Source organism: Pan paniscus, chromosome 13 (assembly GCF_029289425.2).
Source record: "Pan paniscus chromosome 13, NHGRI_mPanPan1-v2.0_pri, whole genome shotgun sequence".
NCBI classification, from domain to species: domain Eukaryota; kingdom Metazoa; phylum Chordata; class Mammalia; order Primates; family Hominidae; genus Pan; species Pan paniscus.
In genome coordinates, this window is record NC_073262.2 from 103,429,158 (window position 1) to 103,457,135 (window position 27,978).

Sequence of the window (27,978 nt, forward strand, 5' to 3'; positions counted from 1 at the left end):
GATGAACACAGCAATTGGCAGGTCCTCTTCATTAATATCCACAGCCCCCACTAAAAGTTAGAGGTAGGTCAAACATCTCACATGACAGATTCACTCTGAGTGGACACAACAGACTGACAGCAGAATCATCTAGCCCTCTGGGAGGAGAGTACTGAGAACCAATAGCAATCCACACCTGGAGGCTGCTGCCAGCATCGCTTGCTGGATTCCTCCACCTTCCTCAGATGAGGTTCATAGAGCAAGTGTAAACTCTCTAACCAACCACGTATCTTATTTCTAACATCCACTATACCAAGGAACAAAACCTTAAAATGGACTCTTGGAAAATTACTTGAAATGTGTAGGTAACCAATTTTGAAGTGTGGATTCATGATTTGGATTCATCAAATGCTAATTAACTACACCTAGAGTGCAAGTTGACGCTACCTAGGGTATAGAAAAAAGTTACCTTATGTTTAAATATATCATATAGTTTCCACTAAATTTCTTAAGCATTTTAAAGTGAATTACCACATAGAAAGCAGAACATAGGTGAAGACCAAACTCCTTAGGATGGGCTCTTAGCCCTTCTCAAGCTAACCCCCTCTTCATCTTTGCCATCCCTGTCCCAACATACACATACACAGATACACATACACCCTACACCACACACAGCAAGCTGCTCCCTGCTCTAGAATGTGACAGCTACATTTCAGGCTGCTCCACATGCTGCTCCTACCTCCCTCTTCCCCATCTGACCAACCTCTTCTCTTCTGCCAAGACCTACCTCAAATGCTTCCTATTCAAAATCTTTTGGGAACCCCTTCCTTCTCAACCCTGTGGAGTTGGTCACTCCCTTTTCCATATTCTAATAGCACCTTGTATAATACATTCGTGGTGGTATTGTACCATGTCCCTCACTGGACAGTGCATGTCACAAGCACCATGACTATCTTTGGGCCTCCATTACAGCACACCAGGCACATAAGGAAAAGCAGAGTCCTTCCTAAAGAGTTCTCACCAAAAGAGTTCCTCAAAGGCAATTAAATCTGTTGCTTGTACATTGTTCTTCCTAGGCAAGAAATTCTTAAAATTTCTGAAGTCATGAAACCCCAATGTTCTTAATGGTATTTTATAGCCCTTTTTACCTGGTGATACGGTTTGGATGTTTCTCACCTCCCAAATCTCATGTTGAATGTATTTCCCAATGTTGGAGGTAGGGCCTGGTGGGAGGTGATTGGATCGTGGAGGCAGATGCCTCATGAGTGCTTTAGCACCAACCCTTTGGTAATAAGTAAGTTCTCACTCTGAATTCCCGTGAGATCTGGTTGTTTAAAAGTGTGTGGCACCTCCCACCTCACTCACACTTGCTCCCACTCTCACTATGTGATGTCCCTGCTCCCACTTCACTTTCTGCCATGATTGTAAATTTCCCAAAGCCCTCACCTGAAAGCAAATGCTCGTGCCACACTGGCACAGCCTGCAGAACCATAAGCCAATTAAACCTCTTTTCTTTATAAATTACACAGCCTCAGGTATTTCTTCTTCTTCTTTTTTTTTCTGAAACAGAGTCTCACTCTGTTGCCCAGGCTGGAGTGCAGTGGCGTGATCTCAGCTCACTGCAACCTCTACCTCCTGGATTCAAGCGATTCTTCTGCCTCAGCCTCCCCAGTAGCTGGAAATATAGGCGTGTGTCACCACGCCTGGCTAATTTTTTGTATTTTCAATAGAGACAGGGTTTCACCGTGTTAGCCAGGATGGTCTCCATCTCCTGACCTCATGATCCGCCTGCCTTTGCCTCCCGAAGTGCTGGGATTACAGGCCTGAGCCACCGTGCCAGCCTCAGGTATTTCTTTATAGAAACACAAGAACGGCCTAACACGCTTAGGTTCTGAAAGTTCTTCGTGGCATTTAGGTATTGAAAAATGTGAGTTGAATTCAAAGCACAGGTATAGAGAACTAACAGAGAATTTCATTTCAGCACTTACTATAACTAGTCACCTAGTGCTAAGAATCTCTGTGCTGGGCAAGCCTTATTGTATAAAGTTCTCTTATGCTAAAGCCTTCTATACTGGTTAAGTTCTGGAAAATGAAACTGCTTTTTTAAAGAAAACTAATTTTATCCCAGAAAGATCTGGGAAATCCTCCAAGACTGCTTTTTAAGAGTAGGACCTGAAATGTATCATTAGAAAAAAGGTTCCACTTTTTCTTATCAGATAAATTGACATTAAGTTTACTTAATGGTAGTCCATGGCCTTGTTCTGGAAGACTAATAATCATCAATTCTACCTATAGTTAGCTTGCTTTGAAAGCAAGGCAGCCTTACTTTCTCACAAAGTTTCTGTGAAGAATTATAAAATGCATGTGAAAATATTTTGTAAACAGTAACATCCTCTATAAATTTAAGGTCTACTGTGACCACTCTATTACTACTAATAGTAGTACATACCAAGTAATAGCAGTAGTACTACTAATAATAGCAATAAGGCAGTGATTAAGTTCTATTTAGTTTAGTTGCTTTTTCATCTTAGATAAAAACTTTCCATCAGCTGGGCGCGGCAGCTCACACCTGTAATCCCAGCACTTTGGGAGGCTGAGGCCGGCGGATCACTTGAAGTCAGGAGTTTGAGACCAGCCTGGCCAACATGGTGAAACCCCGTCTCTACTAAAAATACAAAAATTAGCCAGGGGTGGTGGCACGCACCTGTAATCCCAGCTACTCAGGAGGCTGAGGCAGGAGAATCGCTTGCACCCGGGAGGTGGAGGTTGCAGTGAGTGGAGATCGCACCACTGCACTCCAGCCTGGGCAACAGAGAGAGACTCCGTCTCAAAAAAAAAAAAAAAATTCCATCACACTGAGGCTCCCAAAAAATGAAATGTAGGTTTTAAAAAAGACATCAAAGAAAGATGGCCATCTAAATATGCCAAGGAAACTGTTATGCATTGGAGATAATTTTTCAACACAGAGATATTTGGATCTGGCGTCCTTAGTAACATTTCTTTTTTTTTTTTTTTTTTTTTTTTTGAGACGGAGTCTCACTCTGTCGTCCAGACTGGAGTGCAGTGGCGGGATCTCGGCTCACTGCAAGCTCTGCCTCCCGGGTTCACACCATTCTCCTGCCTCAGCCTCCTGAGTAGCTGGGACTACAGGCGCCCGCCACCACGCCCGGCTAATTTGTATTTTTAGTAGAGACGGGTTTCACCGTGTTAGCCAGGATGGTCTCGATCTCCTGACCTCGTGATCCGCCCGCCTCGGCCTCCCAAAGTGCTGGGATTACAGGCGTGAGCCACCACATCCGGCCTCTTAGTAACATTTCTTAATCTTCAGTTCTGCAGTAATATTCTAGGAGATATGAACTATTAATAATAAGCAGTAAACAGTTTTTTCTAAACAATCCTATAGCTAACATACCACATGCCATCACACTGTTCTCTTGTTGGTTTTTATTTTGCTTTGTTTTAATGAATGTCTTGAATGCTATATAACTTAGAATGCACATATTTAAATCACCCCAAATATCACTTATTTGGCAACTCACTTCAAACTATATTCTGAACAAGCACTTTACAGGAGCAAAGAGTTTTCACCTTAACCTGTCATTATTCTGATGTTAAGAGGGGAGAGAGAGAAACAGAAAATGCATGTATGCCAAATTTCTTGAATCCCTAAGCTTCCCAATTATTTCGGCCTATTCAAAAATCGAGGCCAGGTGTGGTGGCTCACGCCTATAATGCCAACATTTTGAGAGGCAGAGGTGGGAGGATTGCTTAAGCCCATGAGTTGGAGGTCATTCTGGGCAACATAACCAGATCCTGTCTCTATTAAAAAAAAAAAAAAAAGAAACTAAAATCTAAATAATAGAGTGTGTTTGCTAGAAGAGGGTATTTATTTAACAAATATTACTAAAATGTTAATGTAACTAAGCAATGCTTTTTATCTTGATTATGTCAAATATTATTAATAATTATAACTATTAAAATAATTCTATGAAGAAGTAAAAGAAATGGTATATATGAGATATGTAGCAAGTGAATGATATTTAACACATTTTTTACCTAAAATGAAATTATTTAAAAGCTCATTGTACCTCAAAGCTTTTTCACTGTAAAAATTTTGTGGAGCCTATGAAAATACTTCTGGCCACACATACATACATAAATATATGCATACATATATAGGTGTGTGTATCTAGAAGTATTTCATATACATATGCTACAATATTTAAGCCAGGTTCATAGGATTTCTATAAGCTTCTACAAGACTCAAAGCATAGGAATAAATACTTCCCCCAGCTCATTTTCCAAGGGTAACAATGTGCTTTTCAAAACAGGCCCTTGACATTCTTCTAGTTGTTAGGAATAAAAACCTATTGTTATTTGCTTTTGAAAAAGAAACACTTAGGTATCCATTTCCATCAATGAAGTTAAAAGCAGTAGCACATTCACATGTTGCACTTAGCACCTTTCTTTTTAAGTAGTTCAAAATTTTTAAATCCAAAAGTACTAAGGGGGATTCACAGCAATGGCAGAGTGAAGAGATCAGCATATCCTTTTTCCCAAAACAACCATAAAACTGGGCAAGGCTAGGCGTGATGATTCACACCTATAATCTCAGCACTTTGGGAGGCTGAGGCGGGAGGCTCACCTAAGGCCAGAAGTTTGAGACCAGCCTGGGCCACAAAGCAAAACCCCATCATCACCAAAAAAAAAAAAAAAAAATTAGCAGACTCAGTGGCTCATGCCTGTAGCCCAATTACAAAGAAGGAATGTGTTCACATCCATGACTAAGAAAGGCTTATGGGAAAAAAGCAGTAGTTGAGATGAGGCTTGAAACAATAGTGGGATTTTGACAGTGGAAAATGAGGAAAGGACATCTCAAGAAAGGTCAAGACAAGATGTGTCCTGTCTGACCAAAGCATAGAGTTCAATTGTTTGGAACCTTTTCCTACCATAATACAATTCACAAACAGCATTTCCCCTGCTAGCTGCACGGTGCCTATTCCCATGGGTGCACCCAAAAGCAGAGAAAAGATAAGTGGCAAGGTGTGGTCTGTAATCCCAACACTTCAGGAGGCCAAGGTGGGAGGATTATTTGAGGCCAGGAGTTCAAGAAAACCTTTAATCCACTTTACATTTTAAAGAAAATAATCTGCTTACTTTAATATCATTTTTAGTCAAAAATCGTTTGCTACATACCCCACAATGATGGTAATAACAGGTTAAGAACTACAAATGTGATGGGAAGTAAAGGTGAAAAACATTGGTCAGAGCTATCCCTGAGTATAAACGGCATTTAAACAGTGAAGAGAAATGATTCAGGTTGCAGTTGAGAAGATTGCTCTGGAAATGTTGAGAAAGGGGATAGTACAGTTACGAAGTTATTGCAAAAGTCCCATTTAGTTAGGGGTAATAGATGCCTAAATCAAGATGGTACTGGGGAAAGATGATACAATTTTAAAACGTGGCAAAAGTAGAAGATAAGCTTTGTGAGGCCATAGGCGTAACATGTCACTATCTCTACTGGTCTCTAGCTGAAATAAATATTTGTTGAATGAATAAATAAGATCTTGGCGGTAAGGCGGTGCATTATAATGGTGAAGCCAGACTGCTTGGGTTCAACTGGACCTCTTCCACTTACTAGCTCTATGATCTTAGACAAGTTACCTGACCTCGATGCCTCGGCTTTTCCATCTGTAAAATGGGACTAATAATAGTGTCTAGATTACAGGGTAGTTTTCAGGATGAAATGGGGTTACTACATAAAGTGCATAGAAGAGGGCCTGATACATATAGGGACATATTAGTTATCATTTTTATTTGTGAAACGTTGTCCTTTAACAGAACTTCAGATGTGAAAAATACAGTTCTGGGGGAAGAGCAATCGACAGCACTGACAGTGTTAAATTAGCTATGAAGTGAAGATGCCAGATAGTGTGGACTGGGGCCTTGGGAGAAAGGATGGGGCTAGACACTTAGAGATCAGACTCCAGCGACTTCCCTCTGCTCCCCACAGCCCTCCCAGTCACACTAGCTTCTTGGGGTTCCTCCAACAGATGCAGTTTGTTTCCTGCCTCCTTCCCACTGCTGTTGCCTCAACTTGGAAGGGCATAGAGCCTGGATTTAACAAATATTTGCTTAATGATTCAGTAGATGATCTTGGAACTCTTTTAAGTGGAGTAAATGTTAAATCCTTGAGAATGTATGAGACTGCCATAGAAGAAAGTATCCAGAAAGAAAAGGTATCAGTACAGAAAAGAAGAGTCAGAAAATACCGTGCAAAGGCACATTCAGAACGTAACCAGGATAGCTGGAGCCAGGATTCAAGGAGAGAGGTAGGTAACATTCAATGCTCAGAGGAGGCAAACAGGGTGAAGAATAAAAGAATCACTGGGTTTGGCAATAATTTCAGGAACGAACGCTGAGAAAGTCATTTTTCCATGAAGTTGCGGGGGGGTGGGGGTGGGGGGTAGAGGTCAGATAGTTAATTAGGGAAAAGAAGTCAACAAACTATTTTATCAAAAGGTTTAGGGAAGAGAAGCCACTCTCCTCCTACCAGAGAGTGAGGAAGCAACTGGAGAGAAGTAAACTACTGTACAGTGAATAAAAACATGGGGCTACATCCTAGAGGCGCTGTGCATCTTTATCTGCACAGTTTTGTCACGTCCACAGTGCTTTTCACACACAGTATCTAATCTGATCGTACCCCAGCTCCCTGATGATATAGCCTCTAACTGAGGGGTTCTCAAGGTGCGGACCAGCAGCCGCATCACAGATAACGTTGGAAATGCACATTCATGGGTTCCACACCAGGCCTACAGAATGAGAAACTACGCGTGGGGCCCAGCAGTCTGTTACAACAAGTCCTCCAAGGGATTCTGATGCTCTCCAAGTCCCCATAGCCACCACACTCGGGAGACAACCGCTGCAGCGCGCGGGGACCGCGGTTGGAGGACAGAATTTCCCCTTCTCAATCTTCGGCCTGTATCCTCTTCGCTCTTAAGGGAGGTAGTGAACAATGAGACAGCCCCTCAGAGAAAAGTGGCCAGGCAGGGGACTCAGCTGGAGCGAACTCCGCCCATCTCGGCCAGGGCGGAGGCGAGGTGTGGCTTCCTTCCCCAAACCACGCCCCCATGCCCGCCCCCAGCCTCCGCCCCCGCACGACCCGAGGGGCCCCCGCCCTCGGGCTTCGACTTCCGGTGCTGGAGGAGGGGGCCGGCGGGGAGGGACTCCAGGAGGACGCGTCCAACTTCGAGAGCGGCGGGGGCCGCCTCTGCTCTTCCAACCCCTCCATGTGTGAAGAGGGCGGACGACGCAGCGGGGGAAGAAAAATAAGCTAGTCTAGGACAAGTGTCCAGGCGACGTGGAACCCAGTAAGGGAATAAAGAAGACTTGAAACGTCTCTCCCCTCCCCTATCCCAGTCCCTCACCCTAATCCGCGCGCAATAGAAAAGGCGGAAGCGCCAGTCCACGATTAGGGCGGGGCCCGAGGCGGGTGGGGGCAAGGGGAAGAAATCTCGCGATAGGAGAGCGGTCCGGGCGGGGGTGGCACCTCTCCCTCCTCATCCTAGCGTTAGTTCCGGTCGCAGAGGAGACACCGCCGCAGTTGCCGCTACATCGGGGATTTCTGGCTCTTTCCTCTTCGCCTTAAATTCGGTGAGACGCGGCGCCCCGCTCACCGCGGGCGGACGCTGCGGGTCGTGGACGCTGGGCAGAGGGAGAGGGAGGCAGCGGGCTGGATGCGGCCCGGCTTGGATGGGCCCGAACGGAGGTCGTCTCTTGAGGCCGCGCCTGATCCAGGGCCTGAAAGGCCGCCGCTTCGGCAGGGAGGCCGAGGGGTAGCGGCGGCCCGGGTCGGGAAGTGGGGTCCGGGTGCGCGCCGCGGCGCTGGCTGCGAAGGCAGTGGCCGAGGCGGGCTCCCTCTGGGCCGTGCCCGGCCTGGCTAACAAAGCCGTCGCGGCCTCTGTTGTGTGATGTACGCGTGGGGGCTTCCGGCGGGCGGGGCGGAGGGGCTGCCACCACCGCTGCGGCCGCCGCCTCCGCCGCTGCTTTCGCTGGAGGGCGGGCGGATGTACGGGGCGACTGGGGCCCCGGCGCAAAGCGCCTCAGTGCCAGTGGTCCGCTCGTTGCGGCGGCCGCCACCGCAGGCGACAGGGTCAGTGGAGAAGGAGCCGCGGGACCCTACGGCGCCCCGCTGTGGCCAGTGGGGTCCTGGGCGGGAAGCGGGTGATCTGTGGCTCGGGCGGGAGGCATGGGAAGGGTGTGGATTGGGAGACACGTTACCGGGGAGGAGGCTAGGACTGTGGGATATGGGCGAAGGAGGCTGGGCTGGCTGTTAGTTTTGCAGGCCTGAGTGGTGCAAGGCGGCCGCTGTTGCGGTCACAGGCATGACCTAGGGTAGGACGGTGCTGCCCGTAGCCAGGCCTGTCAGAAGAAGGGGTTCACTTTTTGACAGTGTTTTAGAATTGGCATACACATTTTGGATGCCTCCTGACTATGGTGATAATCTCTCTGCGTTCTGCGATGCTTAGTGGTCGTGGAAGATGTAAGTGAATGTAAAGAGGAATGTGGAGAAAACTGAACAATTAGGTTTATGACGGGTGATCACTGTAGCACTACAATGTCGCTTAAAAGTGTAGTTCACAGCACTAATTTGTAGGGTTTCTTGTAGAGTGAAATGCAGATTTTGACGTACATTTGATTCAAGTGAAGGTAATTCTTTGTGCCTGCATCGGGTATAATTGCCAAGCTGAGAGTGGGTGTTCCATTTGATTCATATGTGATTAGACTAAGGTTTGATGTTTTGTTTTAAAAATTAGTATTATGGCACTGATATTAAGGCTTTATTTCTCCTTTCCTAGGGTGTCTTTTATGAATAATCAAAAGCAGCAAAAGCCAACGCTATCAGGCCAGCGTTTTAAAACTAGAAAAAGAGGTAAATATTTATGTTTTAATGTCTCTCTTCAAACCTCCAGAATATCTTGTGTATCTTGCCTTCTCTGACAGGTACTTGCATAGTACTAAAGCCTCAAGAGAAGATACCAGAAAGAAACTTGAATTTCTCGTTGACTGCCATTTCACATACACCTTTAATACTTCTACTGCTTTACTGCTCAAGCCTTAATTTTTAGTATCAATATATCTCTAAGCCGGTTAGTGAATCTTCTTTTCGGTGTGAAGGTAAAATACTTTTAAAAATAAAAATAAGGGCTCTGTTTTCACTAGCAGGCAGTCTCATTTAAGCAAACTTAAATGAGCAAAAATGTTAATTTATAAAAGGAGAACTCCTAATGTAGTCACCCAGATTTTGTGAAGATTTGTGAGAGAAAACTCAGACTTCACCCATGGAAGTTAATTGTGGAACAGGATTCACATTGTAATGTCTTTTGAAATACAGACTTAGTAGAAAAAGTATTAGAATTATATTACAATTTTTTTTTTGCATTAGTGTGTACTTAGGTGAGTATTGAATTCTGTAGCAAAGTGCTGTGCTAGTGATATAAAGCTAAATAAGACGTAGTCTCAGATATATTTTTACTGTTTTTGGTCAAAAGCATATTAACCTTGTTTTACAGGTGGTTTTGAGGAAATGAAGAACTGGGTCAGCTACTGGTTATAAGTTGTGTTTTTCTTTTTCTTCCTTAAGTAGCAGACATTTTGAGATATATATTGTAGAATTTTAAAATCACTAATCATAGGCTGTCTGTCCCCTTGTAGTAGTGGTGGGGAGACCAAAGTGTGATTTGATTCTAATCTTTGCAGATTCATTTAGATTTAGCTGGTAAATTTTCTTAAGGAGCAGGAGTTGTAAACTAGAACAGTTTGGCAGTAAAATGGGAAAGTGTATCTCTTGAATATGTGGGTTACTGATGTTACCTTGATACAAATAATAGCAAGTAGCTTTATCATTCTTATTATTAGCATCAGGGAGAGATGTAACTTTCCCGGTTCCAGATAGAGATGATTCGTGGCCTGGCTGTTGATGGTTAGGGTACTGGGTAGGGTATACAACAATCCCTGTCTGGGACTGAGGGAGTTTCCAGACACAAGACTTTCAGTGCTAAAACCAGGAAAGTGCTGGGCACTCAGAGGTGTTTGTCACCCTAGTACTGTGTGAACAGATGTCATCTAGCCTAGATTGGGAAAGCAAAACCCTATTATGAAGTGTGTGAAAGCAACTCAGTAAAGGTCAGGTATGTGCACAAGGCTGTGGTCTGGGAGCTTTCTATTTTATTAATGTCATTTAGTATTTACAACAACTTTATGGGATAGGTACTATTCTTATCCCCATTTTACAGTAGGGGAATTCTGGCATGGCAAGTGAGACTATTTGCTTGAATTCAGGTGGTTAAATGGTGGTCAGGATTTGAATCAGGCAGTTTAACTCCAGAGCCCATGTACTGAACTACTACACAATATAGTCTCTTGATTACCTAATTTCTCTGACTCTCAGTTTTCCTTCTGAATAATAGGGGGAAAAATCTGCCTCACAAGGTTAACAGGATTAAAGCAAATGCTTAATATAGTTTCTGTCATTGGGTGCTCATTAAATGTACTTTCTAAAGCTCACCTTCATAAATGCCAAAGGATTGGTTCAATTTTTTTGTTTGTTTAATATTATGGACATTTAAGGAAAAGGATCAAGAGCTCCAGTGTCTGGACAAAACCCAAAGGAATAAAATGTACCTGTTAGAGGATGGCCTAAATTTTGGAAAAGCCAAGAGGCAGTAGGAGGGCATTCCCAGTAGAAATTGCCTCATGGCAGTAGGAACACAAGACACTAGCACATTTAGATCACTTGTGAAATTATTTGAAAAGTTGCACAATTCTTGTGAGTGGGCCATCTTGTCTTACACTTGCAGAGGGGAAACATGCAAAGGATGTGAATTTAATCTAACTTATTTAACAATTGCATCTTCATAAGGTGATAGTTTTGTGGCATTTTGGTAAATCTTTTAAAACTAAATGTTTTGGGTCCCCTGTCCCCGCAGATGAAAAAGAGAGGTTTGACCCTACTCAGTTTCAAGACTGTATTATTCAAGGCTTAACTGAAACCGGTACTGATTTGGAAGCAGTAGCCAAGTTTCTTGATGCTTCTGGAGCAAAACTTGATTACCGTCGATATGCAGAAACACTCTTTGACATTCTGGTGGCTGGTGGAATGCTGGGTAAGTGTCTGTGGTTTGTGGGCTTAATAATTTAGAAAGGGGCCGGGCGCGGTGGCTCACGCCTGTAATCCCAGCACTTTGGGAGGCCGAGGCGGGCGGATCACGAGGTCAGGAGATCGAGACCATCCTGGCTAACACGGTGAAACCCCGTCTCTACTAAAAATACAAAAAATTAGCCGGGCGTGGTAGCGGGCGCCTGTAGTCCCAGCTACTCAGGAGGCTGAGGCAGGAGAATGGCGTGAACCCGGGAGGCGGAGCTTGCAGTGAGCCGAGATTGCGCCACTGCACTCCAGCCTGGGCGACAGAGCGAGACTCCGTCTCAAAAAAATAATAATAATAATAATTTAGAAAGGTATAATATATGGAGATTATGGAGAGTCTAGAATATGAACTATTTGGCAAACTTGTTAAAATGGAGTGATTTTTTTGGTTGTGTTGTATTTTGGTTTTATCCAACTTTAGCCCCAGGTGGTACACTGGCAGATGACATGATGCGTACAGATGTCTGCGTGTTTGCAGCCCAAGAAGATCTAGAGACCATGCAAGCATTTGCTCAGGTAAATGAAACTTTACATAATTGTTTTCAGTTAGCTACTATCCATGTGGTATATTTGAGGAATATTCTACTTTTAAGAGTTGTGGTTAGAAAGTTGAATTTGATTTTAAATTTTAGGGATACTGTTCTTGGTGCAACGGGATGAATTAGAAACTTAAGGTGTGTTAAGGCGAACAAAATAGGGAAAAATGAAATTAACTCTTCTGTTCCTATTTGTCCTGAAATTACTCAATTTTTAAGAAAAACGTCAAGCTGGAAAAGTCAGTTTCGTATTGTGATTTCTCTAGTTTATCTGCATATATTTATTTTTAAAGTTAAATGAGTTGTGAGCTGATTAGCTTGTTAATCAAGATCTCATTGGAAAGTTTTATACGTAGTTATGTTTGTATTACTGTAAGCAAAGAATTAAAGTACATCTAACCTGGACGTTCTTATGTGTCACTAGGAATTCTTCTCAAGCTGGTTTAAGTAGCTCATAAACTTACATCAATTGAAAGGTTTACTACTTTGCTATTCTAGAAATATATGAAGTTACTGAATTCATTTAATGTTCTTTATAGGTTTTTAACAAGTTAATCAGGCGCTACAAATACCTGGAGAAAGGTTTTGAAGATGAAGTAAAAAAGGTATGAGTAATAATGTACTTTGTGGAAAAGAAAAAAATAGGGTTAGAAAGAGGAATGTTAAATCCTAATTCTGCCACAGATTTGGAGTAACTTTGCTTGTTTGTTTGGGTTGTTTTTTGAGACAGAGCCTCACTCTGTGTCCCAGGCTGGGAGTGCAGTGGCTCAGTCTCAGCTCACTGCAGCCTTTGCCTCCCGGGTTCAAGCGATTCTCGTGCCTCAGCCTCCCGAGTAGCTGGGATTACAGGCATGTGCCACCATGCCCAGCTAATTTTCTGTTTTTAGTAGAGACAGGGTTTCACCATGTTGGCTAGGCTGGCCTTGAACTCCTGGCCTCAAGTGATCTGCCCTCGGCCTCCCAAAGTGCTGGGGTTATAGGTGTGAGCCAACACGCCTGGCCCAATATTGCATATAGATGCCCAGAAAACCTGATATGTTTATCAAGCACCAGGCACTGTTCTAATGATACTAATTCACTTAATGTTTATAAAAACCCTGTGAGGCAAGTTTTATTATCCACATTTTACATGTGAGGTGCAGAGGTTGAGTAACTTGCCCAAGATCATTCAGCTAATGAGTATTATAACTTAGATGTAAATTTGGATGGTTAGATCCCAGAGCCCACGTATTGAACAGGTAGCCAGTATAACATGCTTTACTGCTTCTCTTATTGTAATGCAATTGCTGTTTTAACCCTTAACTGTTTTACTTTTTACAGCTGCTGCTGTTCTTGAAGGGTTTTTCAGAGTCGGAGAGGAACAAGCTAGCTATGTTGACTGGTGTTCTTCTGGCTAATGGAACACTTAATGCATCCATTCTTAATAGCCTTTATAATGAAAATTTGGTTAAAGAAGGTAATCAGCCTTAAAGGATGGTCTTCAGTTGACTCAGAGTGGGGTGGATAAGAGCGTGGTTTACTGGTCATAGATGTGACTTCTGTGAAAGTCTTTGTTTATTAACCAGCCTTAAATTTAATAAGTTCAGTCTAATTCACTAGACATTTAATGAATACCTTTGGCATCCAGGTTTAATGGCTTTCTTTAGGCATACAACAAATACCCAGATTTAGACAAAATGTTGTTATATGTAATAAAAATAAAATGAGAAATGCTGTGGGAACCCCAGAAGAGATTAATACCAATTAGGAGACTTGGAGAAGATGACGTTTGGGGAAAATGTCAAGCTGGAAGGAAAAAACAATTCCCTGTTTGGCTCCAATTGTCAGATTATTCTCTACAGTAATTTTTTTTGAAGCTTTTTTTTTTTTAAAAAACTGCTTGCAGTAGTGAGTATTTAAGTTACCTTACTGTAATTCTCACAACAGTCTTGTCAAGTGTAGAGACCGTTGCCCTCAATTTATACTTTGGAAAACACTTTAAGTAACTTGGCCAAGAATATACAATTCGCAAGTGGTAGACCAGGGAAATTGGAGAAGTGATAAACTGTGGCCCAGGAAAGTTCAGGGTTAAGTTTGTGAGGAAAGTCAGTAATCCCATGTGATTGAACTATGAAGGGAAGGATATAGGGGGATACAGTGATTGAAACCAGGGAAGGTACTTCTGTTAATTAAGTAAGCTATTTTCTTTTACAGGAGTTTCAGCAGCTTTTGCTGTGAAGCTCTTTAAATCATGGATAAATGAAAAAGATATCAATGCAGTAGCTGCAAGTCTTCGGAAAGTCAGCATGGATAACAGACTGATGGTTGGTAACTTTTTTTTTCTTCCCATTCTTGCCAAGGATGTAAATGAGAGAAATTTCTCATTTTTAAGACTGTGAAAAGAAAGTGTTTTTCTTAATCTGATTTAAAGAAAGTTTAACCAGATAAATTCTTCTTTTAGGAACTCTTTCCTGCCAATAAGCAAAGTGTTGAACACTTCACAAAGTATTTTACTGAGGCAGGCTTGAAAGAGCTTTCAGAATATGTTCGGAATCAGCAAACCATTGGAGCTCGTAAGGAGCTCCAGAAAGAACTTCAAGAACAGATGTCCCGTGGTGATCCATTTAAGGATGTAAGTTTTTGTTTAAACCGTCTTTTTATGGCTAAGCTTCTGGCATAGAGATTTTCACTAATTTGAGGAACTTACTTCACCAGGATGAGACTGAGTTAATAGTAACAGGATGTTATACTGGAACTTTGCCTCATTCTTTTGCGTATGCTTCTTCAGTGCCTGACTGAGGCCCAGAAATATAAGAGACTGGAGCTCAGGGCACCTTTCAGTTGTAAAGGTCTCTTTTTATATGTGGTACACATGTGGTTGCCAGTTGCATGGAAAAGGAGTTGTTAGTTTTTGTTAAAGGTCTAAACTTGATGTGTGAAGTATGTACATAATCAAAACTGACTTCTGTAACTAAATTTGGATTCATTTGCAGATAATTTTATATGTCAAGGAGGAGATGAAAAAAAACAACATCCCAGAACCAGTTGTCATCGGAATAGTCTGGTCAAGTGTAATGAGCACTGTGGAATGGAACAAAAAAGAGGAGCTTGTAGCAGAGCAAGCCATCAAGCACTTGAAGGTATTAGAACTATGCCTTGACAAAACAAACTATTCTGCTTTCACGTGGTGATAAGTGAACTGTGACTATACTTTTCTAAGAGGATTTATCACATCCTGTGGTTCCTAGGGATGGCCCACCAGTAAATAAACAAATAGTAACATTAACTATTGATGATAATGCTCTGAATTGGGCTGTGGTTCACAGGTTAAAAACAAGAATATGGCCTGGCCAGGCACAATGGCTCACGCCTGTAAACCCAGCACTTTGGGAGGCAAGGGCAGGAGGATTGCTTGAGCTCAGTTTAAGACGTGCCTGGGCAACATAGTGAGACCTCATCTCTACTAAAAATCACAAAAAATAGCCAGTCATGGTGGCGCATGCCTGTAGTCCCAATTATTCAGGAGGCTGAGGCAGAGGATCGCTTGAGCCCTGGAGATCAAGACTGCAGTGAGCTTATGATGGCTTTGTCAGACAAAGCCTGGGTGACAGGGCGAGATCCTGCCTCAAAAAAAAGAACATGATGAAAAGGAACTTAAGCTTGTAATTAGATGTTTGCTTTTGAAGGGGGTATTGGAAAATAGGAATTTTTTCCCCCTTCTAAAATACTAATATTGTTTGACATTTACTTGGACTACTTGGTATAGTGTTGTTTATTTTACTTAGCTACTTAGATTTTCTGCTTTTTTTTTTCTTCTTGAGACAGTCTCACTCTGTCACCCAGGCTGGAGTGCAGTGATGTGATCTCAGCTCACTGCAGCCTCCATCTCCTGGGTTCAAGCAATTCTGCCTCCTCGGCCTCCCAAGTAGTGCCTGGCTAATTTTTGTATTTTTAGTAGAGACGAGCTTTTACCATGTTGGCCAGGCTGGTCTCGAACTCCTGACCTCAAGTGATCCACCCGCCTCGGCCTCCCAAAGTGCTGGGATTACAGACGTGAGCCACTGTGCCCAGCCTATTTTTTAAATTTCTGGTAAATAAGTTATAGTTTGCAGTGATTATAAAAGATGAGTTAAGTTCTATATTGTCTGTATTGTAGGAGTTTTGTAATGGATGGTTATTTGTAATGAATGACTAAATCTTTTCTCTGTTCCTTTGAAAGCAATACAGCCCTCTACTTGCTGCCTTTACTACTCAAGGTCAGTCTGAGCTGACTCTGTTACTGAAGATTCAGGAGTATTGCTATGACAACATTCATTTCATGAAAGCCTTCCAGAAAATAGTGGTGCTTTTTTATAAAGGTAATTTAGATTTTGAATTTTGTAAATAACACTTAATAAAAACCCTTGTAAACACAAAATTATCCAAATGATGAGTTATCTGGACATCAGCTCCCTGAAATATTTTACTTCTAGTTATGAGTCACCTCTGATTAAATTGGGTGCTTTTTAGTATACTGATACTTGTTTAAAACATCTCTAAACCCTATTCACAAGTTGAAGTATGAAATCTAAAGCCATCATTATGCGTCCTCAAACTTGCCTCCTATACTCTTAACCAGGTATACATTCCCAAAGTTCAGCTAGGTGTGGTGGCTCATACTTGTGACCCCAACACTTTGGGAGCCTGAGGCGGGAGGATCGCTTGAGCCCAAGAGTTCAAGACCGGCCTGGACTGCATAAGGAGACCTCATCTCTACAAAAAAATTAAAAAATTAGGCAGGGAATGGTGGCGCAAGCCTGTAGTCCCAGCAACTCAGAAGGCTGAGGTAGGAGGATCACTTGAGCCTAGGAGGTCAAGGCTGCAGTGAACCATGATTGTGCCACTGCACTCCAGCAGCCTAGGCAACAAGTGAGACCCTGTTTCAAAAAAAAAAATTCCCCAGGTCCCTTTTCCAGACAGTCTGTAGTCTTAGCTATGTAGTCATAGCTCTGGAGTTTTCAGCCGGTGTGAATCCTGCTTCTGTTCGTCTTACTCCCCCACCCAGTGTTGACTTTCCGTAGTCCTTCAAGACCAGTTCAGAGTGCTTCTATAGCAACCCCAGTTTCAGTTATATTGTTCCCTTTTCTCTTGATCCCAATTTTAGAAACCTGGTCTAAAGTGGCTAGTAAAGACAAGACCTCTGTTGGGAGAAAATCCATTGCAGTTGGTCATAACACTTTGAAATTCTGCACTAATCAGACCAGTCTTGATCACGTTGAGTGTAGTTGGTATGCGCACATGTATTATTCTATCTTCCAGTTCTCATGGATGTTTTTAACTTTTCAGCAGTTTGTTTGCTAAGCAGGCATTTGCACATTAGGTGGTGGCTCTAACTCTGAGTAGAGTATATTAAAACTCCCTTAATGCAATGAGTTTTCTTTCCAGCTGAAGTCCTGAGCGAAGAGCCCATTTTGAAGTGGTATAAAGATGCACATGTTGCAAAGGGGAAGAGTGTTTTCCTTGAGCAAATGAAAAAGTTTGTAGAATGGCTCAAAAATGCTGAAGAAGGTAAGGATTTTCCTTTGTGTGGTTTGTTTGGTAAAGCTAATTTTAATGTGGCCATAATATATCTTCACACATGCTTCCTTCTTTCTGATGCCACTTTGTACCTGGAGTAGAGATTTTTGTTAACTTATAAGGCAGGTGGCGAAAGCTAGAGTTTAATTATTATAGTATATTTATGGCTCAGCCATAATAGTAAATGTTCTTCGTGAATTGGAAAATATTGAGAATATTTAATGTTTATAAATTTGTGGATTTCTTTTCTTTTTTTTTTAATTAAAAATATAGAGACAGAGTCTCACTATGTTGGCCGATGCTGGTCTTGAACTCCTGGGCTCAAACAACCTTCCTGCCTCAGCCTCACAAAGTACAGGGATTGCAGATGTGACTGCACCCAGCCAAATGTTGGGATTTCCAAGTGAATGCTTTTGAATATCTGCCTCATGTAAATAGGTTATTAATAAAATTCGTTAACAGCTTTAAAGTTATATGGAGGCTGGGTGTGGTGGCTCACGCCTGTAATCCTAGCACTTTGGGAGGCTGAGGCGATCAGGTCATTTGAGGCCAGGAGTTTGAGGCCAGCCTGGACAACATGGGAAACCCTGTCTCTACTAAAAATAAAAAAATTAGCCAGTTTTGGTGGTGGGTGTCTGTAGTCCCAGCTACTTGGGAAACTGAAGTGGGAGGATCACTTGAACCCGGGAGGCAGAGGTTGCAGTGAGCCGAGAGGGTGCTGCTGCATTCCGGCCTGTGGGACAGAGGGAGACTCTATCTTAAAGAAGCTTCAAAGTTATAAGTGGGAACTTTTGCCTTCTGATACATAATGTTTGACTGCTTTTTTCCCCTTTTCTAGAATCTGAATCTGAAGCTGAAGAAGGTGACTGAATTTTGAAACTACACCCTCAGTAAAGCAAACAGGAGTTGTAGATAAAATGTCATGTCTCATGTGTCCTGGTTCTTACATCTTCCTACCTCCCTGTATCAAGCATGATATAAGGGCTTTCATGGCAAATTTTATTTTAACTGTTTCTATGGTTGCTGGAAATGTTGGGTTTAGTTTCTAAAACCATGTTTTAAGTAGCTACAGGAGCTATAGATTTGAATCTAATGTTGCATTAGTCTTTTCAGTTATCTTCTACCTCCTGTATTTTCTACTGTAATAATGTAATTTAAGGCCTTCCACAATGAACAGTTCACTTTATTCCCTGGGTTTTCTATAAACAGTTTTCAAGATATGATTTGGTTAAAAAATAATTTGTTATAAAAATTCTGTTTGCAAATTAAACTGGAAAAGTATCCAGAGTCTCAAAAGGCAATGATTTGTGAGATAATATGGCATGCCCGGAGCCCTGCTCATCAATGAAAAACCCATATGTAATAATCTAATTCATTTAACATGAATCTTAAGTACGTGGACCATTGCTTGCATGTTAACTTTTTTTTTTTTTTTTTTTTTTTTTTTTTGCATTTTTAACTCCAGATGTCCTAAAGCTCAATTGTTTGGTCTCTGGTTTTCATCCTTAGAGAAGCCATGGAGAACAGACTTGAAAAGTTTAGGAAATCATAATGTGGCAGAGGTGGTGGGAAGAAGAAAGTTGAGCTTTTTCCCCTTGAGAAACTTCTGCATTTAGTTTGTATCTTTCCAGGCAAAACAAATGGGTATTCTTTTCATACAACCATTTTCAAATGAACCTTAGAAAAGTCTTGAAACATTTAAGGTATTTTATGCACAGAATACACTTAGATTGATAGGAAAGAACTCGTAATGGAGTTTGAGTAAAGAAAATGACTGATGTACTAAACCCAGTAAAAATTGTTGAAAATGTTAAAGGTCAGCATGTTTTAATTGGGAATCTAGATATAGCTTAGATTTCCTATTGGCTTAGTGTATTTGCTATAACAAATGAAGTGCAATGACAATTATATATTCCTACTCGGTCATACTGGACTGGCTTCGTTCTCTTAACATACTCAGCAATGACTCAAGCCTCTGGCTATTAACATACCCTAGTTGCCGTTTTTTAATTGCCATGAGCCAAATACTTCTTGGTATACAATTGATCCATTTATTTTAATGGCTGCCTTTTCATTTTCATCTTTTCTTGCTGCTACCCATCTATGTATGTAGTCATTGGGGGGAAAATGTAGCCACATTTTTTATGGGAAGACTTTGTGTTAAAAGTGAACATTTTGAAGGTTTTTAACTGGTGAAACTAGCCTGGAATAATGCCACCAGAGACTGACTGGAAATCGCCCCTTTTGAAGGTGCCATTCTTATGAGCCAAAAGTTTGTCATTTAAAAGTTCATTTTGAGGGAATAACATGTAATATAATTTGAAATAAAGGTATAGTAACCTTAAAAAGAACATTATAACTGATTGTTGTGAATGGGGTGAATTTGTTAAAATGAGTAACTTTGATAAAAGTTTTTCATGCACAGGCAAAATGTATTCACTAGATTTCTACGTAGTGATCTGCTTTTACTTTGTAATTTGTAGTTCTCAAAAGACTTTTTTTTAAAAAAATAAAGTCCATACTTACACTTAGGCTTTATACATCAGTCTTTTTTTTTTTTAATTCCATGTTAATACCTAGTGGTATTGTATGTTGTGTGTTCAGATGTCTTTACTGTATCTGTATACCATTAAGTAATAATAAGACTCCCAAACTGTAAACCACCTACACAGAATTCTGATGTAGCCAAAACTACATTAATATTTCTACAACCAATTCATTGCGTGTTTCTTCCATACAAAGTGTGCCATTTTATACTGTGTATAGTGAAAAAGTGTGTCATCTTCCAGAACTACATTATAATCTTTCATCGTAGTTTGTTTCTTCTTAATGACACTGTAGTGTTTACTTAGTAGAACATTATAGTAAGTGGATATCACTTGTGACAGTAATAGTGTAAAGAAAGGGAATGCTTTATAAAAAGACTGCAGATTCCATTCCATATAAAAAGATTCTATTCTGAATCTTAAGTGGTAATTTTAGAATTCAGGTGCCAGTGCCAGCCTATGGCCTCAAGTATGTAATTCTTAATATAGATGTTAAATTGTACTTTTAATTATGATTGGATAAATGTTTTTTCTAACTGTCAGTTTCTAAGGATGTCTCCTTAGAAACTAAATGAGTTTTTAGAGCTGGTTGTAAGTTTCTTAGCCTTACTCTGTGAGTTATAGATGTTATTTCATTCTATATATAGATGTTTATTCCATTCTTATTTTTAAAAAAAAAGCCTCCATATACCAAAAATGCTACAGGATATTTTGAAATAGCATAATGATTTTAGTTAGGGGAAATGCATGTGACCAAGAGGTTGGACTTCTAATTCAGTTTTTCAAAAGCTTTTTTCCATTATCATACCCCCAGCCTTTTTAGGCTTTTTTTCTTTTTTTTTTCTTTTTTTTTTTTTTTTTGAGGCGGAGTCTCGCTCTGTCACCAGGCTGGAGTGCAGTGGTGCGATCTTGGCTCACTGCAAGCTCCGCCTCCCGGGTTCACGCCATTCTCCTGCCTCAGCCTCCCGAGTAGCTGGGACTACAGGCACCCACCACCACGCCCGACTAATTTTTTTGTATTTTTAGTAGAGACGAGGTTTCACCGGATTAGCCAGGATGGTCTCGATCTCCTGACCTTGTGATCCGCCAGCCTCAGCCTCCCAAAGTGCTGGGATTATGGGCTTGAGCCACCACGCCCAGCTAGACTTTTTTTTAAAGAGTCCCCCATAAATTTTATTACCATAGATACACTGTGTATGTACTGTATCTGTGCTTTATACATGAAAAGAGTAAAATGTTTTTGTTTTTGTTTTTGTTTTGGAGACAGTCTCACTCTGTTGCCCGGGCTGGAGTGCAATGGCATGATCTCAGCTCACTGCAATCTCTGCCTCCTGGGTTCAAGCGATTCTCTTGCTTCAGCCTCCTGAGTAGCTGGGATTACAGGCGGCCACCACCACCCCTGGCTAATTTTTGTATTTTTAGTAGAGGTTTCACCATGTTGATCAGGCTGGTCTCAAACTCCTGACCTCGTGGTCTGACTGCTCTGGCCTCCCAAAGTGCTGGGATTACAGGCGTGAGCCACCACGCGCAACCAGTTTTTTTTTTTAATCCTTGGTAGTGATTGACCCCCATGGAGAATGCATGCTCTAATCTTTTTTAAAAGGGAAGAAGACCTAGTGATAGACCTTTGCATTGGCAGGCATGTCTTTATGTTTATACAGTGAAGTAGTATTTTTTCTGTCAGGGTCAATAGAAAGTAGATGAAATTCATTTTCAGCCAATCTTTCACCAGTTGTGCTTTGTACCTTACCCCACCACAGGCAACAGACAAAGCATTTCCTGCTGTCTTTCAAGGTCTTAACAGATTCTTACTTGATGGTAAATGTATTACTAAGTAGAATCATTTGGGTTCTTTCTATAAAAATGAGTGAAAATCCTCTAGATGAATGAATTAAAGTTGTAGGCATAACACTGATAAACCTCTGCTCTCATACTCAAGTAGGCTGCTTGCAGGAACTGACAACTATTGGTTGGCTTTAATTGTAATGTAGATGCCAAAGTTTTAGTGTACAGTGTTACTTAAATTACCAAATTACCTTTGTACAAATATTCCTCAGATGGTGTCTACAGGTGCCGTGTAAAATAGGTTAATAAGTATTTGCAAATTCTGGTAAATTGCCTTGCTATGATTTTTCATGCTCAGTATTAGTCCTCTAGTATCAATACGAAGTTTTTCTATTCCCCCAGCCTACTAAGGCCTACAGGTTAAAATACCAGGAATAAAAAGGTTTTCAGTGGGCTTAATTTGATTTAAGTGGAATCTGGATGATGTGATAAGTACCTTTGTCTTTGGAGTAATGAGTTTATAATTGGCTTTTGTCCAAAAACTCTTAAGTGGATTAATATCTGAACAATCTTAGACATAATTATATGAAACTGGATCAGAAAGGCTTTCTGACTCCTTTCTCTTCACTTTTTTCTCCCAGCTTAACTAGAGGCAATTAACAGTCATTTCGAATCTAATTATTTTTATTTTCCAGTGTACTTATCATCCTTTCATCTTTATGCTAGGAGTATAGTCTCAGTTCTTAATGAGTTGGTGGGATGAAGAGATATATATATATATATATATATTTTTTTTTTTTTTTTTTTTTTTTTTTTTTTTTGAGACGGAGTCTCGCTCTGTCGCCCAGGTGGGAGTGCAGTGGCACAATCTCGGCTCACTGCAAGCTCCGCCTTGGGGGTTCACGCCATTCTCCTGTCTCAGCCTCCTCGCTGGGATTACAGGCGCCCACCAACCAAGCCTGGCTAAGATATTTTTAAATGTACTCAATCACTGTCATTTTAGTAACCTTGAATCAGAACCTCAGTTGTTAAAGTCTTAACTGCTTGTGGCAACTACTGTAGTGCCCTAGTGGGGACTGGTTAAAATCTGCAGAATCCCTTGCTTTGTCATCTTATCCAGAAGGACTGATAGCTTGTTAAACTGTGGTATGATTAGAATGTTTGTGGTTGTGTAGTGCATTTGGGGTGCTACAACGTTAATCAAATATAATTGAGCTGTTCTGTTTTCAGTCAGTGTAACCATTTAAAAATACCTTGGCAAAACAAGCTAGGAGCTAGTTCATGCTAATATTCTTAAGGACAAAAACAGTTTACAGTTTTTTTTTTTTTAATCTGAAATCCTGAAGGCTATGCTTAAAAGTTAGAGATAAACCTGTTGGAAATAAGTGATTCGTTTATAGACTGAAGCCTCTGTGACTTCAAAAAGATACTCCACAGTCTCTGGCATTTGAAGAACAAAATATTTTCTCTGTAAATACACCTCATTTCCATTCTAGTTAGGAGTAATGGCGCCCAGGACGGCACACAGAATGGAGAAAACTGGATAGCTGGTAACTCATTTAGCTCTTGGCACTCTAAAAAACCTCAAATACAGCCATCCAAGCCAGTAATTCTATTGCTGCGTTATTTCTGTGTTTAACTGTGAAACTTGCTTCATGTCTGTACCCTTGAAATGGAATAAAATTTCATGAGACTCCTTGTTAATGTAGAGAAAAGCAATGACTGTTCAGTTGGTTGTACACTAAGGCCTCAGTCATTGACCTTTCCCATTTTGCTCAGTGTTTTAAATATGATGTAAGGGCCTGTGCTTCCAGATATTTTTTTCTCCAGTCTCATTTTTGCATTTGTATGGCTCACGCACTTCAAACTGTTGGTACATGTTCCAAAAATGCCAGTGTTTAATTCAAAAGAGATGAGTGTGATCTACTCCAGAATGCTTCAAGTCCTGTCCACTTTAACTCCAAAATAATCTCAAATGCCACCACAGTTCAGGCCACCAGCATCTTACCTAGTTACTAAGTGATTTTTGCATCCACTTTTGTGTGTATCATCTTTTAACAGCAAGAATGGTCTTTGGATGTAGTTTACCAGTTTAAAATCTTTGTCTTTGCCTAGGTGGTCTTTCATGAACTATTCAGCTTCATCTGCCTTTTCCTCTTCATCACTATGTGCTGTGTAGTTGGCAGAGCTTGTCACATCCAAACCTGCAGGTAATTGAACAAGCTGGTTACTGACTGGATTAGTATCCAGGGAATAGTGAAGATAGGAAAAAGATTATAAAGCCCATCAGTTAATACCATTTGTGTTTTGTTTTTTGAGGTGGTCTTGCCCTGTCGCCCAGACTGACATGATCATAGCTGAGTGCAGCCTCAAACTCCTGGCCTCAAGCAGTCTTCGCACCTCAGTGGCTGGGACTGTAGGTGTCACGCTTAATACTGTTATTAAAAAGACAACTAGGAGGGATGTTTGCTTGTAGAATGAAAACTGTTACGTGAATTCCAAGTATTAGGAAGCAACTTTTCTTAGACAAGATTAGATGCAAGCTATTTGTGCCCTGTGGTTAGTATTGCTTGATGTGACCAAGACAGGATGAGAAGCTGGCAGTCTGCAAATGTGAAACATACACTGTCAGGCCCTCTGCTGAGCTTTAAGACTATGGTAATGAACAGCACTGGACCCCAAGATTCAAGCCCATAGGAGGAGATAGGAAAGGAAGAGTAGGCTGAATGCAAAACAAAAGGATGTGGGAGGGACTGGCAAATTGGAGAGTCCAGTCTCAAGGATATAATCTGTAAATTAGGATACCGTGAAAGACAAATTGCACTTGCTGATAAAATATGGTTTGCAAATGCCTAATATCTGAACAAAACAGTGCATACCTACAGTCTAATGGAGAAAGATCTGTCTCCATCTTTTAGCTGTGTGACTGGGCAAATAATTTAGCCTCTGAATCTTGTTTCCTGAACCTGTAAAATGAGAATGGCAATCTAATTTTGATTAAATGATATCATTGCTGGGCACAGTGGCACACACCTGTAATCTCAGCTACTGGGGAGGCTGAGATAAAGAATTGCTTGAGTCCAGGAGTTCGAGGACATAGTGAGCTATGATCATATGTGAGAATAGCCACTGCCCTCCAGCCTGGGCTACATAGTGAGACTCCATCTCTGGGGGGAAAAAAATGGTATCATTTTACCCAGTGATAAAATGACAGTCTCAACTACATGGGGCAGTTGAGAAGTTCTACTTAAAGTAGCTGGGATTACAGGCATGTGCCACCACACTCGGCTAATTTTGTTTGTATTTTTAGTAGAGATGGGGTTTCTCCATGTTGGTCAGGCTGGTCTCGAACTCCCGACCTCAGGTGATCCACCTGCCTCGGCCTCCCAAAGGGCTGGGATTACAGGCGTGAGCCACCGCGCTGAGCCGTAAATACAGGTTTTTATGTTTGATAGGAACTGGTGAAAGGTAATTTAAGTGCCAGCAGCCATCATTATGATGCCTGCTTTAGCAACTATAAAAAAGGAGAAGCAAGATAGTAGCTGAAATCCTTATAGCCCAGTAGTGAATGATAATCATGCTTTGTGTGACTGGTCAAGTATTCAGAGAATCTCACAAAATCCTTTGTAATAACAGTATAAATATTATCAACTTCTAAAAACAAGAGAGGAGAGTTAATGGCAGTTGAAAAATATCCAACTGTTGGAAGAAGGCAAGCAGATATGACCAACAACCAGCTTGGTTTTAGCTTTCTCTGTTCTGCTAAGCCCTTGTGGTGTCGCAGGTTGCTAACAACAACCCAGGAAGTTGATTGGAACTGCCAAACTCCGCAAGGTCTTGGGAGTCAGGGATGCTAATTTATTCTGAGAGTGGGTGTGAGTATGGTGGAGCTGAAAACAAGTTTATTGAATGTCTTAGGCCATCCCTTCCCCTTATGCTGGCAGGTGAGTGCCCCTGCACAAATTCAGCAGAAAACAGAAGTTTCACCGTCTGCAAAAGTTGGAAAAAGGGGAGGAGAGGGTGATAATGGACTGGGGGATACCAGACAGATAAGAGTAAAAAAGTACTGTATTAAAAATAAAAGCCAGGCGCAGTGGCTCACGCCTGTAATCCCAACACTTTGGGAGGCAGAGGCGGGCAGATCACGAGGTCAGGAGATCGAGACCATCCTGGCTAACATGGTGAAACCCTGTCTCCACTAAAAATACAAAAAAAAAAAAAAATTAGCCAGGTGTGGTGGCGGGCGCCTGTAGTCCCAACTACTCGGGAGGGTGAGGCAGGAGAATGGCGTGAACCCAGGAGGCGGAGCTTGCAGTGAGCCGAGGTCGCGCCAGTGCACTCCAGCCTGGGCGACAGCGAGACTATGTCTCAAAAAAAAAAAAAAAAAAAAATAGTGCTCACTTCGGCAGCACATATACTAAAAATTGGAACGATACAGAGAAGATTATCATGGCCCCTGCGCAAGGATGACACGCAAATTCGTGAAGCGTTCCATATTTTTATGAGAACACTTGGACACAGGAAGGGGAATATCACACACCGGGGCCTGTCGTGGGTTGGGGGGAGTGGGGAGGGAAAGCATTAGGAGATATACCCAATGTAAATGGCGAGTTAATGGGTGCAGCACACCAACATGGCACATGTATACATATGATGTAACAAACCTGCACGTTGTGCAAACCCTGGAACTTAAAGTATAATAAAAAAAATTAATAAAAAAATATAAAAATAATGGCCGGGCACGGTGGCTCACACCTGTAATCCCAGCACTTTGGGAGGCCGAGGCAGGCGGATCACCTGAGGTCGGGAGTTCGAGACCAGCCTGACTAATACGGAGAAACCCCGTCTCTACTAAAAACACAAAATTAGCCGGGCGTGGTGGCACACGCCTGTAATCTCAGCTACTCAGGAGGCTGAGGCAGGAGAATCGCTTGAACCCGGGAGGCGGAGGTTGCGGTGAGCCGAGATCGCGCCATTGCACTCCAGCCTGGGCAACAAAAGCGAAACTCCGTCTCAAGAAATAAATAAATAAATAATAAAAATTAAAGCCAGGCACAGTGTCTCACACGTGCAACCCCAGCACTTTCGGAGGCCAAGGCAAGAATTGCCTGAAGCCAGGAGTTCAAGACCAGCCTGGGCAACGGAGACCTCCATTTCTACAAAAAAAGTAATCAAGTGAGCTACTTGGGAGGCTGAGGAGGGAGGATTGCTTGAGCCCAGGAATTCAAGGCTGCAGTGAGCTATGATCACACTACTGAACTCCGTGACAGAGAAAGACCTTGTCTCTTAAATAAAAGGCTGGGCATGGTGACCCATGCCCAGCACTTTGGGAGGCTGAGGCAGGTGGATCACCTGAGGTCAGAAGTTTGAGACCAGCCTGGCCAACATGGCGAAACTAAAAGTACAAAAATTAGCCGGGCATGGTGGCTGGCACCTGTAATCCCAGCTACTCGGGAGGCTGAGGCAGGAGAATCGCTTGAACCTGGGAGGCAGAGGTTGCAGTGAGCCAAGATCGTGCCATTGCACTCCAGCCTGGGTGACAGAGCAAGACTCACTCTGTCTCAAAAAAAAAAAAAAGACTGGGATGGGCCACGTCTAGTGCCCTTAAAAGGAGAGGTCATGTAGACTGGGTGTGGTGGCTCACTCCTGTAATCTCAGCACTTTGGGAGGCCAAGGCTGGTGGATCACGACGTCAGGAGATAGCGACCATCCTGGCCAACATGGTGAAAACCCATCTCTACTAAAAATACAAAAATTAGCTGAGCATGGTGGCATGTGCCTGTAATCCCAGCTACTTGAGAGGCTGACACAGGAGAATCACTTGAACCAGGGAGTTGGAGGTTGCAGTGAGCTGAGATGGTGCCACTGCGCTCCAGCCTGGAGACAGAGCAAGACTCTGTCTCAAAAAAAAAAAAAAAAAGGAGAGGTCATGTCTTTTCCCTTCCCTCTTCCTGCTAGCTGGGAAGTAGACATGATGAAGAATCATTTGCTGAGAATTGCAATGCAACAAAATAGAGCCTGAGTTCCTGACATTAAAGTTCAGCATTCCATCCCTGGACAACCTACATCCCTAGACTTTTTTCAGGTAACAAAAAAACCTGTTTATTTTTACTGATTGCTGGGTTCAATCCTGAATGGTCATTTAGAAATATGGAGAAAAATAGCAAAACAAACAGTCAAAATAGACTTAAGAAGGAGAAAACCTGAATACATCATCATGGAATAAAAGCAAGTATTATTAAGCCATCGATTATTAAGCTATTATCTCTCAGCTTCAAACACACCATTTTGTCTTCTGCGATGCTGGGGCTGGAACTCTGCAGACTGGATTTCTTATGCCATCTGGTTCCCAATTAGACTTCCTACAGGCGATTCTAGAGGAAGACTAGAA

The 27,978-nt window shown here is 41.9% G+C and overlaps 1 protein-coding gene and 1 non-coding gene across 4 annotated transcripts; both read left to right on the top strand.

Moving 5' to 3' along the window:
• The first annotated feature begins 7,480 nt into the window (after positions 1–7,480).
• Positions 7,481–19,794, top strand: BZW1 (basic leucine zipper and W2 domains 1). Of its 3 annotated transcripts, none has more exons than XM_003820720.7 (12): positions 7,481–7,632; positions 8,838–8,911; positions 10,968–11,144; positions 11,607–11,701; positions 12,261–12,326; positions 13,042–13,177; positions 13,915–14,024; positions 14,162–14,332; positions 14,694–14,840; positions 15,920–16,058; positions 17,125–17,247; positions 18,095–19,794. In XM_003820720.7, exons 2-12 carry the CDS (start codon positions 8,848–8,850, stop codon positions 18,124–18,126), a joined length of 1,260 nt encoding a protein of 419 aa, XP_003820768.1. In that variant the 5' UTR covers positions 7,481–7,632; positions 8,838–8,847; the 3' UTR covers positions 18,127–19,794. The 3 variants fall into 3 exon arrangements, with proteins under 3 accessions (XP_003820768.1, XP_054964914.1, XP_024783737.1); XM_055108939.2 differs by having other exon boundaries at positions 7,626–8,131; XM_024927969.4 differs by lacking the exons at positions 7,481–7,632; positions 8,838–8,911; positions 11,607–11,701 and having other exon boundaries at positions 11,067–11,150.
• Positions 19,795–25,980: 6,186 nt separating this feature from the next.
• LOC117979525 (U6 spliceosomal RNA) lies at positions 25,981–26,088 on the top strand. The gene has a single exon (XR_004670407.1). It is a non-coding gene; the product is annotated as a U6 spliceosomal RNA (small nuclear RNA).
• Positions 26,089–27,978: the final 1,890 nt, after the last annotated feature.